The sequence below is a fragment of the Leuciscus leuciscus genome (genome assembly GCF_965113295.1).
Source record: "Leuciscus leuciscus genome assembly, chromosome: 1".
NCBI lineage: Eukaryota > Metazoa > Chordata > Actinopteri > Cypriniformes > Leuciscidae > Leuciscus > Leuciscus leuciscus.
The window spans coordinates 59,939,808-59,958,222 of NC_138725.1; the positions used below are offsets into that span (position 1 = coordinate 59,939,808).

General features: G+C 36.8%; 1 protein-coding gene across 3 annotated transcripts in view; it reads left to right on the plus strand.

Annotated features, from left to right (window-relative positions):
• Positions 1 to 2,641: 2,641 nt before the first annotated feature.
• The window catches only part of wnk4b (WNK lysine deficient protein kinase 4b), a 60,424-nt gene continuing 44,650 nt past the window's right edge, over positions 2,642 to 18,415 (plus strand). Inside the window, exon 1 of one of the 3 annotated variants that reach the window (XM_082183775.1) lies at positions 2,642 to 3,563. In XM_082183775.1, the coding sequence (XP_082039901.1) occupies positions 2,955 to 3,563 (609 nt within the window). In that variant the 5' untranslated portion in view covers positions 2,642 to 2,954. Of the gene's footprint in view, positions 3,564 to 16,044; positions 16,167 to 18,415 lie in introns of those variants that run through there. The other 2 variants (XM_082183774.1, XM_082183776.1) reach the window with 2 other exon arrangements.

Consider the following 18,415-nt stretch of genomic DNA (forward strand, 5'->3'; position numbering starts at 1 on the left):
TACACTCTTAACCCTCTCCGCGTGCCGGTCAAAAATGACAGATTTTTATTTCAAATTAATTAATTCTATATTTTAGTTTGATAATGAATTTGTTTAATATTTTGTATTTTCAGGGTTTTTATGATACTAAACTATTTACTCTGTAGTTATAATCCATTTATTCACTTTATTTTTTACTTTAAAAAGTCAAACATTACTAAATTTCCAACTTAAACTGTCAGAAATCTTGAATGCTTTAAAGCACAGACTTAAGTTTGATCTCTTTTCAAAGACTACACGAGTGAAACATTTAAAAAAAATAGACTTAGAGTTACAGAATTTTATGTTTATTGTTATGAAAAATGCACATATGTATATGAAATATATGTTCAAAAACACGTTTTGCTCTAAAACTGCAAGAAAATCAAAGCCATAAATCTAAACAAGTTGAGCTTGATATCTAAAAAATGAGCTTTCAGTAAGATTTTTTTTGGCCGCAGTACCAAAAGATTCCACTAGATGAAATTCGTCTCCTATTTATTTACAATGAGGTCATTTTTAAGGAGTACAAGTGTGACTATTTTTTCAGGACCATTGAACCTTTTCGAATCATGTCCATGATTTTATTTTTTATTTATTTTTTCACATAGCAAGTGCCAAAACCTTTACCAAGTTTCGTACCATTCAGATGAAGTAAAAAATTCTAAATAAATAAATAAAAATACATCTATTTTTTTATGTTTTACTAGAGGGTTAAAATAAAGGTTCCAACTGTGGTTTTTAGGGTCCCCAAAAGGACCTTTCAATGAACCATGTTTTTTTTTTTTATTAGTGTGAAGAACATTTTGTTAATCTAAAGAACTTTTTCCACTATAAAAACCCTTTTGTCCAGTGGAACCATAGATTCCAATAAATAACCTTTATTTTTAGGATTGTATAATGAAGTCAATGAGGTCCAATGTTGTTTGGATACAGTTTTGGACTGGAGGATGAATAAATTTCAATTTTGAGTGAACTATCCCTATTCTATTTCCCCTGACTGTTCAATGCTCCTGAGATCACGGTTGTGTAAATGAACATAAACACTGTTGTCAAGTCACCTGTCGCTACATATAAAACCTCCCTTGTGGCCCGCTGGTAGAACAAGACGATTCAAAGTTAATCCTTCGAGTATTTAAGCCAATAAAAACACACACTCAGTCGGAAACATGACCTGTGTTTGAGTGGCTCGACCCTCACTGACCCTCACGCTTCTGTGCGATCACAATCAGTCCATATCCTTTTATTGGGCATCAGCTCATTGCTAGGAAACTAAGGCATAATAACAAAGACAAGAGACAGAGAGAGATAAATGACTGGTGTGGAAAAGTTTCAGTGATTGCTGCTGTATGTGAACGGTATAATATTTATAGTCACGTGAAGCCATTAAAAACATTTGTCATGTAGGCTATGTCATATTGTCAAACATGTGTTTCCAAGTGTCCGAGCTTACATCAACATGCCATGAAGAGGTTTTTCATTACACCCGATATGCAGCTCTGATACTGCTCATCAGCTATTATTAGTTTCTGTTATGTATACGGCCTTCTTATTGTAACATGATCATGGGGTCATGACTACATTAAGGGGGTGCACATGCATACTCCCCAATATTTAGATTAGTGGTTGACTGATGGGTTCACATATTGATTCTTAAATTATTTGGCATGATTCTTGCATGCACTACAGATAAAATACAGCATTATTTATTCATTTTCAGTACAGAAAGAATTTGTACAATGCCAGTTTTAAGCTTGTCTAATATGATTGTCATTAAGGGGCTATGACCAACTAATCAGAAATAGTTTTTCCCACTTTTAAAAAGGGACGTTTTGATACTTACTATTTGCATTTTTATTAAGCAGCTGTTTCTTGAATTCACTGCTTTGTGATTTCAAAGATCTGGGTTTCCCTGCACTGAGTTTAACTCAATGACTTTAACTCTCTTGCAACAGACAAACCCAAAGTAACTTAAGCAATGGACATGATGTGGCAAGCAGGTTCTTTCAGCCTTCCTTTTAACGAACTAGAATCTTTTATAGAATTTTTATTTCTGCTTTTATTTTAGATGAATAATTCCATTAGTGACTAATTTCTATTCAATTATTAACTACTTGCAGACACTTTCCCAAAAGTTCGATTGTCACTGGTAATAAATTGTAAAATTTGAAATGTGGTTCAGATATTAACAACTAGAGTGAACTGGAATGATCTGGGGTGAATATTTCTGAACTTCAGATCCTCATGGAATTTAATGGTCATTTTAAAATGAGCAATTTGTTAGTTAGCCTACTTAACTTAGGCTATATCAAAGGAATAAGTATTAGTATTTATTGAATAAATACTAATTGAACAGATAGTTACTTTGGCTATAATATCTGAACTAATGAAAGGAAAAGGTAGCCTACTTGTCACTATTGGAATAATTTTTTTTTTTTTTATATAATAATAAATTAATACAGTAGGCTAATAACATTTTAAAGAGTAAATGTTTGTTGCACGACTTTCCATAATAGATAGATGACTGTAATATCTGAGACGTGAGGGATTGCAGTGTAGCTTGACTGGTCCCTCACAGACTAATTACTAAGGTGTTTTTCCACGGGGAGGAGCAACCATAGTAAAGTAGCGTACTAGACACACACTTGCACTTGGAAAGCGAAGGCACAGCACGCGCTCAGTGGAGAACGCTTTCGTTACATTTCAACAGAACGTTAACTTGCGTTCTCATTTATTTTATAGTCGCGTTTTACATATAATCTGCATTGCTCTCTTGGAGAAGTTCGTTCTCGAGCTGCTGTTATGGTTTGGAGTGCATATTGTTGAGCTTAATGTAAACGCATAGTTGTTATGGAGAAATTCTGGAATGCAAATACAAATAATGCATTAAACTGTGCGCTGTAATTCTAATGTAAACAGCACAGATATCGACTACAATGTCACAGGCTGAGGTTGACATGGCTGGTCTTGGCTTCCCGAAGTTGCCTGCAGGTTTGGACGCGGACTCGTTCTTCCCAGTTCGCCTGCCGCCGAGACGGAGGAGACACTCGGCAAACTCCAGGAGAAATGCCTACAGGTTTAACAAACTCCACACCATGGACGTAGAATCCCAGGAGAGACTCGTGCCTCTTACAAAAACTCTTTCGTGGTCAGCCGACAACATATCGGAAAGTACTAACGAGGAGAAAAAGACGGACTCTTCTCCTCCAATGTCACCTGTCTCCAGCTCCCCACCTGAGACGCAAGACTCGGACCCGAGACCGGCTGGTTCCTGGGCCACCGAGGAGCCCAGCGCACAGGAGGCTGATGCCAGCTCGGACTCCGATGATGAAAGCACCCAGAAGAAGCTCGTTTTGTCAAGAGCCCAGTTTGAGAGTAAACGCCGGCAGGAGGAAAAGGATGAGGTCGAGACTAAAGCTGTGGCGACTTCACCTGATGGAAGGTTTCTGAAATTCAACATTGAGATCGGAAGGGGGTCTTTTAAGACTGTCTACAAAGGCTTGGATACGGAGACCACCGTGGAGGTTGCTTGGTGTGAACTGCAGGTATGGATGGGGGTCAAATCTTCTGTCGGTTGAGGTTCGCCTCAAGCAACCCTAGGCTAATTGTTTTATGGCGCCCCTAGCGAAGTTAACTTTTAAACATAACACTAAGGACTTTTTCTGTAATGTGATATAGATAAATAATGACATTAGGCTTATGTACTTAGGTTTTATTGATATACTGTCCGATGCATTTAGGAGACTCTAACTAACTTGTAAATTGTATTGTTTCTTAAAACGTAGTTTGAAACATAAATTCAAAGTAAAAATATTAGACTCTCAATCCCAACCTTTTTCTTGGATCTCCTTTGAGGGGATGTCTTAATTGTTTTGTTAGCAATTACAGCATAGATGTGTAACCTATTGGAGCCATCAGGTCAGTCAGTATAATTGGATCTTGCAGTAAGGACCAGAGCAAGTTCTGTATGGTCAGAATCTTGTGATGTTGATGAGGAAGGGTGTAGGCCAATTTAAAATCATGATAAGCATTGATAGCATTTAGATTGTCTTTGTGTCACACAATGACTTAACCCAGCTGATAGACTCACCCTATGATGAATGGATGAATGCATTTGTTATCTTTGCACTAGTTGTCAGATTCCCTCTGCATCTGTTCTTCACTGGAAATGATACTGATGTCACATAGCCTATTTGCAAGGCAGTTGATTGGTTTTATCAACATGTGACATTTCAGTCTAATCAAGGCAGTGGTTTTCTAAAAAATAAGATGTCATTTTGCAAAAGATGACACATTGAAAATGCATGATCTCATCTACTCACATGGAGAGTCAGTAGGTTGATTAATGTGAAAGGCTGAAGTCAGGAATGGCTAGCTCAAGGTTATGTCATGTTGCATTTTTCAGTGGTAAATATAGATGGGTTAATCTATTTTCATTTTCACCTCAAGGTTTTTAAGTAAGTTTTTTCTAGTTTAATACCTTTGTGTGTGTGTGTGGATTGTCAAACAGTTTATAATACTATAATACTAAAGTCCAGACTCTAAATAAGCTTATTGGTTTATAATCAGCTCATTGCTTGATACAATGTAAATCATGTGGATCAAATCTGCTGGATCTGTTATTTTTAACTGTACAAATTGAATAAAGTTTGTACAGGGTCTGATATAGGCCTATCCTCAATCTTAATCATATGTATGTGTTCTGTTAGCAAGCTTTCACCTTGAATCCAAAATCTAGAATTCTTCTCCCAGGCTTCCTTATGGTGTAATATGCAAGATGTCATGATCACATGTGTGATATGTGATCACATGCTGTGGTTACTAGGCAGATAGACGGGGTCATATTAGTTGTCAAGTAAAATCATTTTCTGCAAAAACTTGTATACTAAAACATGTGCACACTACAGATGGAAATTGCCACTGATCTGATTCTAAGCTTTTCAAATCTGTTTTTGGCTAATTCAATAAATCACTATATGTGGTTCTCATTTGGTGGATCGCAGGATTGGATGGGATGCCAAGAAAATAAACAATGCTAAATGCAAATAATAATAATGCAATTAAACTGTACTTAGGATAGCGAATTACTCTAAATCAACTTTTAAAGGGAGGAGAATATGCGTCAAAGGTGAATGAATGAATGTCCGAACTCTGTTTTTCAGGTATCACTTGGTAGAAGTTAACCAAATTAGCCAGATCCCATTGTGAACAGGTTGGGTAATATAATCTCATCCTCAAAAAATATGAACAAAGCTATGCCTCTGAAAGTAAACACGACCCAAAAGACATTATAAATATATGAAGAGTTCAGATGCAAAAGCCTCTAAGTGCCATCTGAAATTTTCTTCTAGAATGATCATTTTTATCAAGCTCATATATTTAAAGGTATAGCGGAGGATGTTTTACTTCCTGGTGGGTAGTCTAAACTATTGGTCCTCCTAATTGTCAATCATTCTGGTGAATCAATCAAACTTTTAAAAAAGTGGAGAGGGCGGGTCTTATCTAAAATTTGGAAAGATCCTCCGCTATACCTTTAAGTTCAATAATTTCACTTAAATGACAACTAATAGGTAATCTTCATTGCCATTTAAGTGAAATTACTGAACTTAAATATACGAGCTTGATAAAAATGATCATTCTAGAAGAAAATTTCAAATGGCACTCAGAGGCTTTTGCATCTGAACTCTTCATATATACACACACACACACACACACACACACACACACAAAAGTAGTCATGTCATTTACATATTTCTACTCATTCTAGGTCAAATGATTTCCGTTTACCCCTTAATGTTAAAATTTTATGGAAATTTTTGTTTACTTTTGTAAAATAAACAATTTTGGTATTGTGTTGGGTCGTCACTTTATGTAAATTGTGGGTCCTGAAGCAAAACCACTACTGTACAAAGAGCTCAGCATAGACTATTAGACTTCAATTCATGTATTTCTTTCATCACTGTGCAGGTGCACATTACTGTTGTCGTCATTCATTGCCAGTGGCACTTTTCTTGGGCAAAGCAGATGATGATCTGTCACCACAGTTTCTGATGGGTGCTTCTTTTGCTAATTTCTTTTTTCCTTGATTTATTCTTGCAAATATAGCAAAATACTGGATATGTACAAAAAGACAAATCTGAAAATGAAGTCCTGTAATGTGAACGTAGCTTTAGAGGAGGCGTTGACTGTTAGAAAAAAGGATGCTTGTTAATCTTTGAACAGCCAGAGAAGTGGTTTTGTGACTTTCCAGACTACCGGTCCCTGGCCACTCATAGAGAACTTGCTTTCCCCACACGGTTTTATCCGAGAAAGCCATTCTTTGGCAACACTTTATCCTGCAGTTCATTTTTCTGCCTGCTCATCTCACTGCCTGTGGCGTGCTCATTGAGCTAATCTTGTTGAAAGAGTAGAACATTTATTTTACCCAGAATGCAGCGCTTAATTACCTTGGTAAATGGTCGTCTGTGGAGGAGAGCTGCCATGGTGACGGTGGCTTGTGACCGCTTGAGGATGGCTCCACACTCTGTGAAAATGAGACAGGATTTGCTTTTAGACTTAAAGCTAATGGGATTGACTGAAGTCTCTCACTGAGACTCAGCGATCTCTCTTTCACGACGACTGAAGGGAGATCAAAGTTAAGAATGACTTAACCCAGAGCTTGGCTGCACTGCTGCTTATTCAGTGCATGTGTGGGAATTGCCCTTATCTGTGTGTTAAAGCCCCCGCCCCTGTGACTTGTGTTTAATCGTTTTACGCTTTTTACATGTTGGTTGTGTTTTTTTGTGTGTTTTTTCAGTATGATATTTATTGTGAGAAATTCTTTACAAATAGATTAGAATTGGATTGCAAAAGTTTCCTTTATATTCTATAATTAATATTGAGAACTCAATATTTGCGCACTGTTTGAGACGCAGCTTTCGGATGTGTGCACTGTGCACACACACATCTTCTCACAACGCGCGCAAGTTCTCTTTCGCACCTTCTTGCGCTTGAATGTTTAAATCGGCAAGGCTTAAATGAGTTTAGTTTAAACACAGATAGCAACGTGCGCTGCTCAGGTCTCAACACCCGAGTGATGACAATGGCACAAATGGCACAAATAACTGGTCATATTAGAGCGTACGGCACTCGCATTGAACAAAGTTTAGGGGAAGCCAGAATGCAAATCCACAGAAAACTTTTGTTATTTTCAACAAACCATATAATAAATGCATAGATGAACTGCGGTGCTAGTGCGTGCCGAACCGTGGGTGGAGAACGGTACAGTTCGATTTTTTTTACCGAAAACCATTACACCCTATTTATTGTATATAGTATTATTATATATATATTTTTTAATATATATATCAGTCAACATTAGATATTCATAAAATTATGTGCATATTAAATGTTAATGTAAATATGCATAATTCATTTGTCTTTTGAACATATAGACTCAATTTTACATTCATGCCTATCTCTCCGCCTAATTTCTGCTGCTCACTGATTAGAGGCTGAGCATGCTGTGGATGTGTCTCACACTTGTTGTGTAATTCATCGGTCCACGTGGCCCAGCTGGGGGGTCTGATATTGTATTTCCTGTAGAGGGGGGGGCGCAGGAGCGGAGATGCTAGGGACTCGCATGTCTGTCAGGTGGTTGGGCTGGATAGAGCTAGAATGTAATTGACAAGCCGGGCTGAAAAAGAGGCCATTGGCCACAGAACTTGCGGGGGAGGGTGGAAACAAGTAGGCTATGTCAAAGTGTGTAACAGATGGTCTATGGTGTTCATAGCTAGCTTAGGGTCAGCCAGTTGTGTGGGTAGGTTAATTTAATGAATTCAAAAAACCTGTGCAGAACTAAAAGCCGAGCTTGGTGTAAAATGTAAATGGATGAAATATAATTTTTAACTGCACAAAAAGTCTGTAAAAATAGGCCACCATGTACTGTGTATGTTAAGGAAGGAATTGTCCATAGTGATTTTTCACTTATGTTTATTTTGAATTATGCATCGCATTGATTTGTGCTTTAGGATTAATGGAAATGTAAAATATTGTGAAAAATATTCTTGTATTTTTTTCCCCGGTGTCCTTTCATGTCTAAATATTTTTTTGGGATTTTTGTCTTGGCATTGTTTATTTTTCAATAGTACAGCATATCTTATTTATGGCTAAGTACATACTATTTGCACTTGTGTTATAAAAAGGGGCTGCAGGCTTGTGGCTTTTGAAGGTGGATTAACTCAGAAAGAAATCATTCCCTTACAAGCATTCATCATCTTTCTGAGCTGCAGGCTGCATAAGAGTTTGCCAACTTCCCAGCTTTGTATAATGTAATAACCAGCCTGAATGTCTCTTGAGTTTCTCTTTAAAATGAACTGCTTCACACGCAGCCCCTGTTTTCAATGTAACCAATTTTCCTCTTTGTCGAGTCAATGTTTTGACCGTAATAACTGTGTGATTACAGATAGCAGTGCATGAAAGTTATAATTCTGATGGCTTGAATACAAGCATTGTAGTTCAGCACAGCAGGTGGATTTCACCAGCTGATCTTGCTCATTTCACACCCTTTATCTCACTTATTCCAATGAAGTCAGACTTGAAAAGCATTCATAAAAGGATAAAGGGCAACAACAGCTGGTGAAAAGAAGATTTGTTGCCCAACACATCATTAGAGTGCCGAGACCATGCCTTGCTTCGCCACACGTTCTGCTCTTGAATGACATGTCACTCCTCCTTTTTCGTCATTCCAAAAACTTCTCGCACAAAGCCTGTGGCCTGAAGCTCTGTTGTGGCATCAATTGCGCAGCGTATCAGTTTCCCCCCCCAGCCAACGGTGAGACTTTATCTTGCTGCTTTTTTTAGATGTTCATGTGACGTCTGACAATGAAACTAAGGTGTTGAGGTCCCCAGTTTTATGGTTTTTAGTCCATGTCTGTTAACACGTGAGAATCCTGCATGGTAATAGCATGTCATCACTTTCCATACATGCTTGACAGGCCACTTAGACAGAAACCATATGTTTTCCGCTGATTTACCTTGTTTTGGATCTTATATTGCAAACTGACCTTTCAACCAATGGCGTGGCCCTTTCAAGCCAAGTGATTAAAAGCTTCCCTTCTAACAAAAGTGGTAGGGAAAATTCTGCAGCTATGGAAATATTGCCTTTTCCAACAATAGTAGATGATAATTAGTTGTGTGAATCACACATCTAAAAATCTATCTGTCTGAATAGATGGTTCAGCAGTGCAACGTTCCTGTGTTGGTCACCCGCTGTTGTATGAGGCATAATAGCTTGTGTGACTGGAGCTCAGACCCAGGATGCTGTATTTCACATGAACGTATCAGCAGGTATTGAAGTGCTATCAGCAATGAGAGTGACGGTGTGGTGAAGAGCTGAGTCCCAGCGATGAGATGAGTCCCAGCTTAGGACCCAAGCAATCCGATTGGTTCAAAGCACGTTTTATGGGTAATCGCTTTAGTGCCTGGTTACAAAATCACTTTATTATGTATGTCTTTTGAACTACATTATAAAAACCATGAATCTCTTTTAACTTATATGTTTCATATACTAGTATAATATAACCGAAGCTAGATTGTGAAATTAAATGTTTTTAGTGTTTTTATAGTTAGCTTATACAGTAGCATATCATACAGCTATCCGATGATCTAGCAAGCCGAATCCTATTCCACAAGACCCTTACTAAACCAATCTTTGAGAGATAAAGAGATCTTGACCTGGATATTGGATATATGGATAAAAGCAAAAGACAAACACAATATTGTTCTGTGGTAGAATAGATTAATTACAACCATAAATTAAAAAAGCCTTGACATGTCAAATTAAATTATATTTTGTTTGTATCAAAATAAAACATTCAACAACTTGAGATTTGAAATATTAGTACAATTCAATTCAATTACTATACAATAGCTTTCTGTCTTTCTGTAAAGCTGCGTTTACCTACTGTGAAAAGCGCTATACAAATAAATGCACTTGATGGCAGAAAACTTTGTAAGGGGTTTTACAGTCAAAGACCCAGAACCAGATATGATGAATGAAGACCCGGAGTCAGAATTATAATGAATTAAAGAAAAGTTTTATTGAAGGTAGTTTGCAGTTTCATCATCAGAAGTCAGCTTCAAGACTCACACAGGAGTTCATAAGCCAGCCCTCTTACAGTTAGAAAGACCACCGCAGTTATACCCTAAACCAAGGTCTAAGCTACGTCCTTGCTTCAGGATAAATGATTCTCATTGGCTAAGAAATAGATAAACATAGTAATTTTCCACACATAGACAGATAGACTGAAGCATATCTCCATCGATTATGCAGCTGACACTCTGACCCTGAATTTAGGCACGTTGTGACCTTCTAGGTCGCAGATTTGGGTTGCTGGGTGCCAGCCTGTCCCGAACAACAAATCAGTCAATATCCAATAATGCCAGTGGTTCCTTAACCTGTAACCAAGAAGACTAACACACACACCGACACACAGCTTTTCCAAGGTTGGATTTGGCCAGGCTCTAACTATAAACAGGAGAGTCGCCTCAAAACATCAAGATAATACGTTCTTTCTCTCAAGGAGAGCTACACTTTAGTCTAACGCAGTATAGTAAAGCTTTAACAAAGAAATGGTCCCTTAAACTATAGACTTCAATGACCCCTGTGACCATTGCTGTCAGAGTACCCTACCCTAGAAAAACAGATGAATGTATTGACACATGTTGAAGACATTTCTTAACAAAACAAAACATCTTTCCATGTTTCATTTCTGGAAGCCGGGCTAAAATGAGCAAGCACTATTACTGTATTCATATCAAATACAGACATTAGAGAATACATGAAAAGAACATTTCAGTAATCACACTGGTAATTTCTATAACAAAGTAAAATCTCACAAGCCTAGAGAAGTCATTCAACTCATGTGATATTTAGAAGGAAAAATATTGGTTAATTCCTTAATTATAATCACTCATTACATATACATTGAAGCAGCAGTTTATTTCAAAATACACACCCTTCATCTTAAATTTTTTTGCTTTAAATGTTTTTACAAACTGCTTTTATCTTATCTACATTTACATTTAGTCATTTAGCAGACGCCTTTATCCAAAGCGACTTACAAATGTGGAATACAGCAAGCGATTCATCATTAAGAGGCAAACAATGCAAGAAGTGCTCAAAATACAAAGTTTCAGACATTGCTTAGAGCATAAGCTAGACAAGGGAGGGATTAAAGGAAAAGGAAAGGATATAATTTATATATATATATATATATATATATGAGGTTAAGTGCTCATAGAAGAGATGAGTTTTCAGCTGTCTTTTGAATGTTGTCAGGGATTCACTCTCAGAAAAAAAGGTACAAAAGCTGTCACTGTGGCGGTACCTTTTCAAAAGGTACACCTTTGTACCTAAAGAGTGCATATAAGTCCCTCAAAGGTACATATTGGTAACAAACGTGTACATATTAGTACCTAAATGGTACATATCAGAACCCTTTTGAAGGGTACTGTCCCAGTGACAGCTTTTGTACCTTTTTTCTGAGAGTGTTCTGCATTCCGGATGAAGGTGTGGAGATCATTCCACCAGCAAGGAACCGTGAATGAGAATGTTCTGGAGAGCGATTTTGTGATCACCGCGAACCGTCGCTCATTTACCAATCGCAGGCTTCTGGTAGGAATATCTTATCTTGTACATAGCAGCAGGATTTACTGTAGCTGTAGGCCTTCATAACGGCAGGATTGAGCATTCTACATAAAGCTACCACATAAAGCTAAAACAGCTCATGTTAGCTACAAGAAGTTATCGCGAGAACAGCTTTAGATCTAAGCTGGGACTCATCTCTCCACCACACCTTTTTCCTGGTCTGTGGCGGAATTGTTTTCTGGAACTTCAAAATAGCACCAGGGAACGTTTGCGCTGGAACACGCCTCCTCTTTTCGCTGAACCGCCTCCAAGAGCGCAAGTTCATTCCCTAATTTACCGACGTGCGTCTGTGGAGGGAAAAGTCCGCTGTGCGTCGGGTGCAAAATAGGAATGATACATGCGTCGGTGTACAATGTCAATTGCGCTGGGTGCAAGAGGGCCCAATATCGCAAATGACCTTCAGTCGAGGTCAAATAATTTGTTTTAAACATTTCTTAAGTAATGACGCATTAAATTGATCAACAGTTACAGTAAAGCATATAAAATTTTACAAAAGATTTTTGTTTCAAATAGATGTTCATTGAACTTAATTCTGTGGAAAAAATTATTAGTTTTATAATAATAAGAACCATCATTAATAATTGGCCACCAATAATAATTGATAATAACTGATTATTATTTTAAATTGTTACAATATTTCACAATATTATTATAATTTTTTTTTATTGTAACAATATAAAAACTATGCATTCATTATTTTAAACTTTTGGCCAGTATAGTGTAGATCTAAAGGTGCTTTCTGTGTCTTGACCTTAGCTAATATGTGTACACATAATATCTCCAAATTGTATCTTTTGTATTTGCAAACAGGGATTTTAAAGTTGATGGTTACATGAAACCTTTCCACCTGTTTGTACTTTAAACAAGCCACAGCTCTGCCCTGCCCTTGTAGCTTAATGTCAGCCAGACTGGGAAAACCAGACACCAAGCACAGAGAAATGCTGTTCTTAACATGTTTTCTGTCTTTGTTCCATTTAATGATTGAACACACTGCCTTTAAGAGCATTTATGAAAGAGAGATGCGAGGTTATGGGCAGCACCTCTAGCCTTAAGTATTATTGAGACAGTCACAGTAACAGTGATTGTGAGCTGGCGGTGTAGCCTAATACACTTCTTCTTCTTTTTTTTTTATAAATAAAAGTAGTGTAAGATTTCTGCATCTCATTTGCTGTAATTTTATTATTTGTAAACATATTTATATAAAAAATTGTGTGTCTTTACCCTTTATTCAAATATTATGTTAAAGATTTTATTCGTGTATGTTTTTTGTGAGCTTTTTGCTTTTCTATGCTTTTTTTGTTTTTGCATAAATTTCGCTAAATAATTTTGTCAGATAAATACCTTAACTAGGTTTAGTGTTTTGTTCTTCCCTCATATTTAAAACTTAAAAAATATAAATTATTTTCCTTATATTTTGATGGAATAATCGAACCTGTAGGGTCATTAAAACATAACAAATATCCGAACATCACTTTGGGCCACTAATATATAATATATAATATATATATAATTATAAAAAAAAATAAAAAAATCTTTTTTTACTTTTCACTCAATATTCCCTAATAAATAATTTACTATCAAACTATCTATTCCTTGTCAAAGCTGTCAGTAGAATTTGGAGATGATGAAAATGGAGAGATTGAAACTTTAATTAGCCAAGTGAAATCGGTTAATTTTCAAAATGTCCAAATATGCTATAGAACTGGTCTATTACTGTTATATTGATATCAGAATTCTCCAAATAAACAAAAAATTTGCTGTGGTTGGTCACTTTTAATCAGATTGTGGGCCCTATCATACACCCGGCGCAATGCAGCGCCAGGCACGACGCAAGTGTTTTTTGCTTGTCTCAGCCAGACGCAGTTATCATTTTCATGTCTTGTGCCAAGTTGTTTAAATAGCAAATGCATTTGCGCCCATCTGTGCGCCCATGGGCGTGCTGGTCTGAAAAAGAGGTGTGTTATGGCGCATTGCTATTTTGAGGCAACTGAAATAGACTGTGCGATTGACCAACTGAAACCTGGTCTAAAGTCAATGGTGCAATTTTTTGAAATTTTTTTATTTAAATAGCGCGTTAGTAATGTGCGCCTATAGGCGGGTCTACAACGCACGTACACACTGCTTGTTAAACACACAGGGACGCACAGCAGCACACAAACATGGCAAATATTAAAAATAAAACGATTACAATGTAAAAGATTATTATTGTGTACATAAAGATATGGTGGAATCTTTAACCACGAGCAGATCCGTTTGCGCTCTGGAGACGCGTTCGGTCTTTCCACTATCAAATTCCATCATGTAAATAGCGAATACGCCATGGTGTTGAGCGCAACTGGCATTTAAAGGGAATGGGAGATGACATTGGTTTATTGCACGTAAAGCCCAAAACACACCCATTACTCATAACGAGAATAGAGACAACCCTTTTAGACCATGCGCCGGGCGCGCCAACCATTTTTCCCATCGTTAAACTAGCAAAAGTGGATTCGGACTAAGTGAACTTGCGCCATGCGCTTTAGACCATGTGCTTAGATCGTTAAGATAGGGCCCTGTGTCTTTCTGTTAAATTGGGCTGTTTTTGACAAAAAAACAAGGTGCTGTATAAACAATGGCTTTATGTCTTAAGTCAAAAGTACACAAAATTAGGTTAGGACATCACCACTGTAAATCACGAGAAGAGTCTTGGCTGAACCAGACGGAAGAAGTTTTATTGGCTTTTTGCATTTGGCCTCTAGACTGTGTTATTCTTTTATTTATATAAATGTCTTTTCTTCCTCTCTGAAAATGTGTTATAATTTACAGTTTCCTCTGACATGGACATTTCCCAGATATCACGTGTCAGTGAGGAGCCAGTGGGATTAGCAACAGGTGAATGCAGGATATTCATAGACTCTCTATTGATGCTATCTCATCACATGCAGATCTGTTGCTGTTGGAAGTGGGCCAGGGCTGGATCGTGTCTGTCTATACTACTGCAGTATCTGTGGTATTATATTCTTTTCTTCCTATTTCCTTGTGCCTCTTTGAGTCCATCTTATAGAATTTATTGTCTTCTTGAAGACGTTGTGATGGGTTGCTTCCATACTCACGATGTATGCAAAGTGAAGTCTATCTGGCCATGCGTCATACTACAGATATGTTGGTCTGTATGAATGAGATAACACAAGCAAAATAGGCAATGTATACCATTATCGTTGTTGCTTAACACTCCCTTCCTCAACACTGACAAAAATACACTCATGACATTGAAACTTGTTGTGCATCTTTTGTACACAGTGTCTGTAACACTGTGTATTTTCATGTAGTGACTTAAAAGCATGTGAACTGTGTATCTTTTGAGATTACATCAGATCTGGTGTTGTCATCCTCTGGTCGCTCGTTTACAGTAACTCGACTATTTTAGTACAGACTGTTGCAAATTCAGATGAGTCAGAAGACTGTCTTATATCTGGATCTTTAGTATGGCCTTGACTGTGTATTATTTTTTTAATCGGGCTGTCAATAAAATATTGAAAAAATGACATTATATGGAAATTAATTCTTCATTATTTGTGTCAAGCTTAGTTGATGCAGATAATGAAAAATAACGGATCTAATTGCAGCAGTAAGAAATACTCAGGTAACTTTAAACACTTGATACACAAAGAGAACAACCTCCATATAATGACGAGAACGGACATCCGAGAACGGACATCCGAGAATAGATACAGAGTACACTCATGGGCAAAAAAGAAAGCCAAAAAAGCTTTTAATTGTCTTAGCAAACTTTAAACAAATGCACTACTTAAAAAGCCAAGTATTTGGCAGAATATGGGGAGTTGTGTGTAGAGTGATGAATCACAATGAAACACAAGTTGCATGTTGATGCTCCAGAGTGATGTCTTCGAAAATCTGCTTAGAAATATAATATGCATCTCTACCACAGTGAAGCATGGAGGAAGAGACTGTGCCTTTTTAGCTGCTGGTATGTGTGAGATACTTCACTGTGAAAAGTCATTTAATGCTTTGGAGTGCAGGAGAATATTGCAGAATGGTTTGCTTCCCACAATTGAAAAGTTGTTATCTAACAAGGAATAATCAGATGTTATTTTCACCAAGACAATGTTCCTGCCCAAATTGCAAAGACAACCAAGAAGTGGCTTCATCAGGCTCATGTTTGGCAATTTCCTCAGAGTCCAGATTTGAAGCCTATAGTCAATATTTGGTCTCACATTAAACTCAAACGTTAACATTGAGTGAAACAATGTTCCATGTCTTCTTCCTGTAAAAAGCTGTCTGCAAGTTGGGGAAGGCTATTCTGTGCTAAGTTACTTTATCTACAGTAGATAAAGACCATTAAAATACCATACTAAATATTTTGCCATTTTTGCCATGGTTAATTTTTTTTCTTTGCCCAGGAGTGTATACACTGAACAAAGGAAGGAAACAAAAGAACGAACAACTCAACTACAAACAGGTGTGCAACTCAAATCAAGTAACCAAGGCAACTAACAAGACAATTTGATATTTATTTTTCTCGCTTTTGTCTTCAAAACGAAAAAAAAAAAAGAAAAGAAATTTATCACATATTCAACCCTTCTCATGAACTTAATAAAGTAATCTCATGTTGGAAAAAATCCCAAAATGGATAAACAGCTTGAATATTCGATCACTACATGGCTGGGAATGAAACGCCCCTTTCCACTGAATGGTCAACCAAACTTTGTTCCTCAGTTTCGCTCAACAGAACAATAGTCATCCGCTGCTATAATTGTATTGATTCTTAAAGGAGTGGTTGATTATGATTTCACTTTTCTAACTTTAGTTAGTGTGTAATGTTTCTGTTTGAGCATAAACAACATCTGCAAAGTTACGACGCTCAAAGTTCAAAGCAAAGGGAGATATTTTTTTTTAAAGAAATCACTTTTGCATTTAAAGCGACAAACACAAAAACAGTGTGTTTTTGCTCACCCTCAAAAAGTGACAATTTTAACATGTTATAAAAAATTCATGTGGGGTATTTTGAGCTAAAACTTCACATACGCACTCTGGGGACATCAAAGACTTATTTTACATCTTGTGAAAATGGCATTATATCACCCCTTTAAAGGGTTAGTTCACCCAAAAATGAAAATTCTTTCATTTAGAAAGCTCTCAGATTTCATCAAAAAGATCTTCATTTGCGTTCAGAAGATGAACGAAAGTCTTACGGGTTTAGAATGACATGAGGGTGAGTAAATAATGACAGAATTAGTTTTTTGTTTATTTCGGAAATATGAACATAGTGTACCTCACATCTGCTCTCTCTGGTGATATTTCTTAATCCAAGTATCATTTAATTTTGTCATTCATATATATACTGTGTGTGTATATATATATATATATATATTTATGTATATCAAATCTGTTACAAGCCACAATTGAATGAAAATCATGGTTTTGTGTTTCAGTCAGATTGGATTAGATTGTATAAGAACACGTTTTAAAAATATAAAATTATACGTTTTACGTCATTCAGTATGCACTACAATTACAGCATGCAATAATTCAGCTGTGCAAACTTGTCTTTAGATGCATGCATGCAATTTGCACACGCCCCCACACATTCAAACACACGCAGTCTCCCTGGAGTAATGTTTGTTCTCTTGTACGCACACCCTGCAGTCCTCTGTATACAGTTCACACATTCATTCTGTCTTTTGTAGGGCCTTGGCTGCTCGCTGTTTTGTTTCTGTATAATGAAACAACAGCAGCTGTCTTTAATGGAGGGTGAGAGTTCACATTTAAATCTATTACCCAATTAGAACATGTGACCACACTGGATTCAAACACAGATTAAATCTCAGCTGTACTTAGTTTAGCTGATATATTGTTTAGTCAGTGGCTACAAGCCACAATTTTATGAAAATCATGGTTTTGTGTTTCAGTCAGATTGGATTAGATTGTACAACAAGTTTTAAAAATATTAAATTACTATTCCCTTAAGGACAAAATACTAGCATACTACTATTTATGTAGTATATACTGTACATAATATGCAAATATCTATATACATGCAATACATGACCCACCATATACATTTCTCCAAATGTGTATCATTCATCCATAGCCCACTCTGTAGAATATTATACCCCACACTGCAACTGACTTGATTTTTCCTTTTCAATATGACGAGTCAAGGTTCATTCGTTCTTATTCACTCAGGTCAAGAGTGTGCTAATGTACGTTCCTTTGGGAGATATTTTCCGGAGGATAATCACTTCGTAATTTCACAGCATTGATATTATCAGATGTGATATGACAAACACATGAATCCCAAACAGAGGGTTTTGAGTTATACAATTAGTCTTGAATTAAGCATTCATATTATTCTGTTAATCCCAGGTGAAATGTTAATAGCTAAATGTGCTACTAATTGATTTTTTGAAATGACCTCATGCTGCGTTCATTTATGAGCTTATAATTACCATGGGATGTGCGTTCAAGTGATTTTGAAAGAGAAGAAAGAATGCAGTGGAGTGGCCAATTTGATATTTCTTCCTCTCTTTTTAAAACACTACTGCACATTTTGATCATACAAGCATGTTGCTTCATTAACCAGCTAGATGTTTAGTATGCTTTGGCGAGTTGTATTGCTATTCCACATCAACGGTCATCATTCACAATTGCTTAATAACTAATGATCAATGCCATTTTGTTCCCGCCATAATTCTTTTGTCGACATGG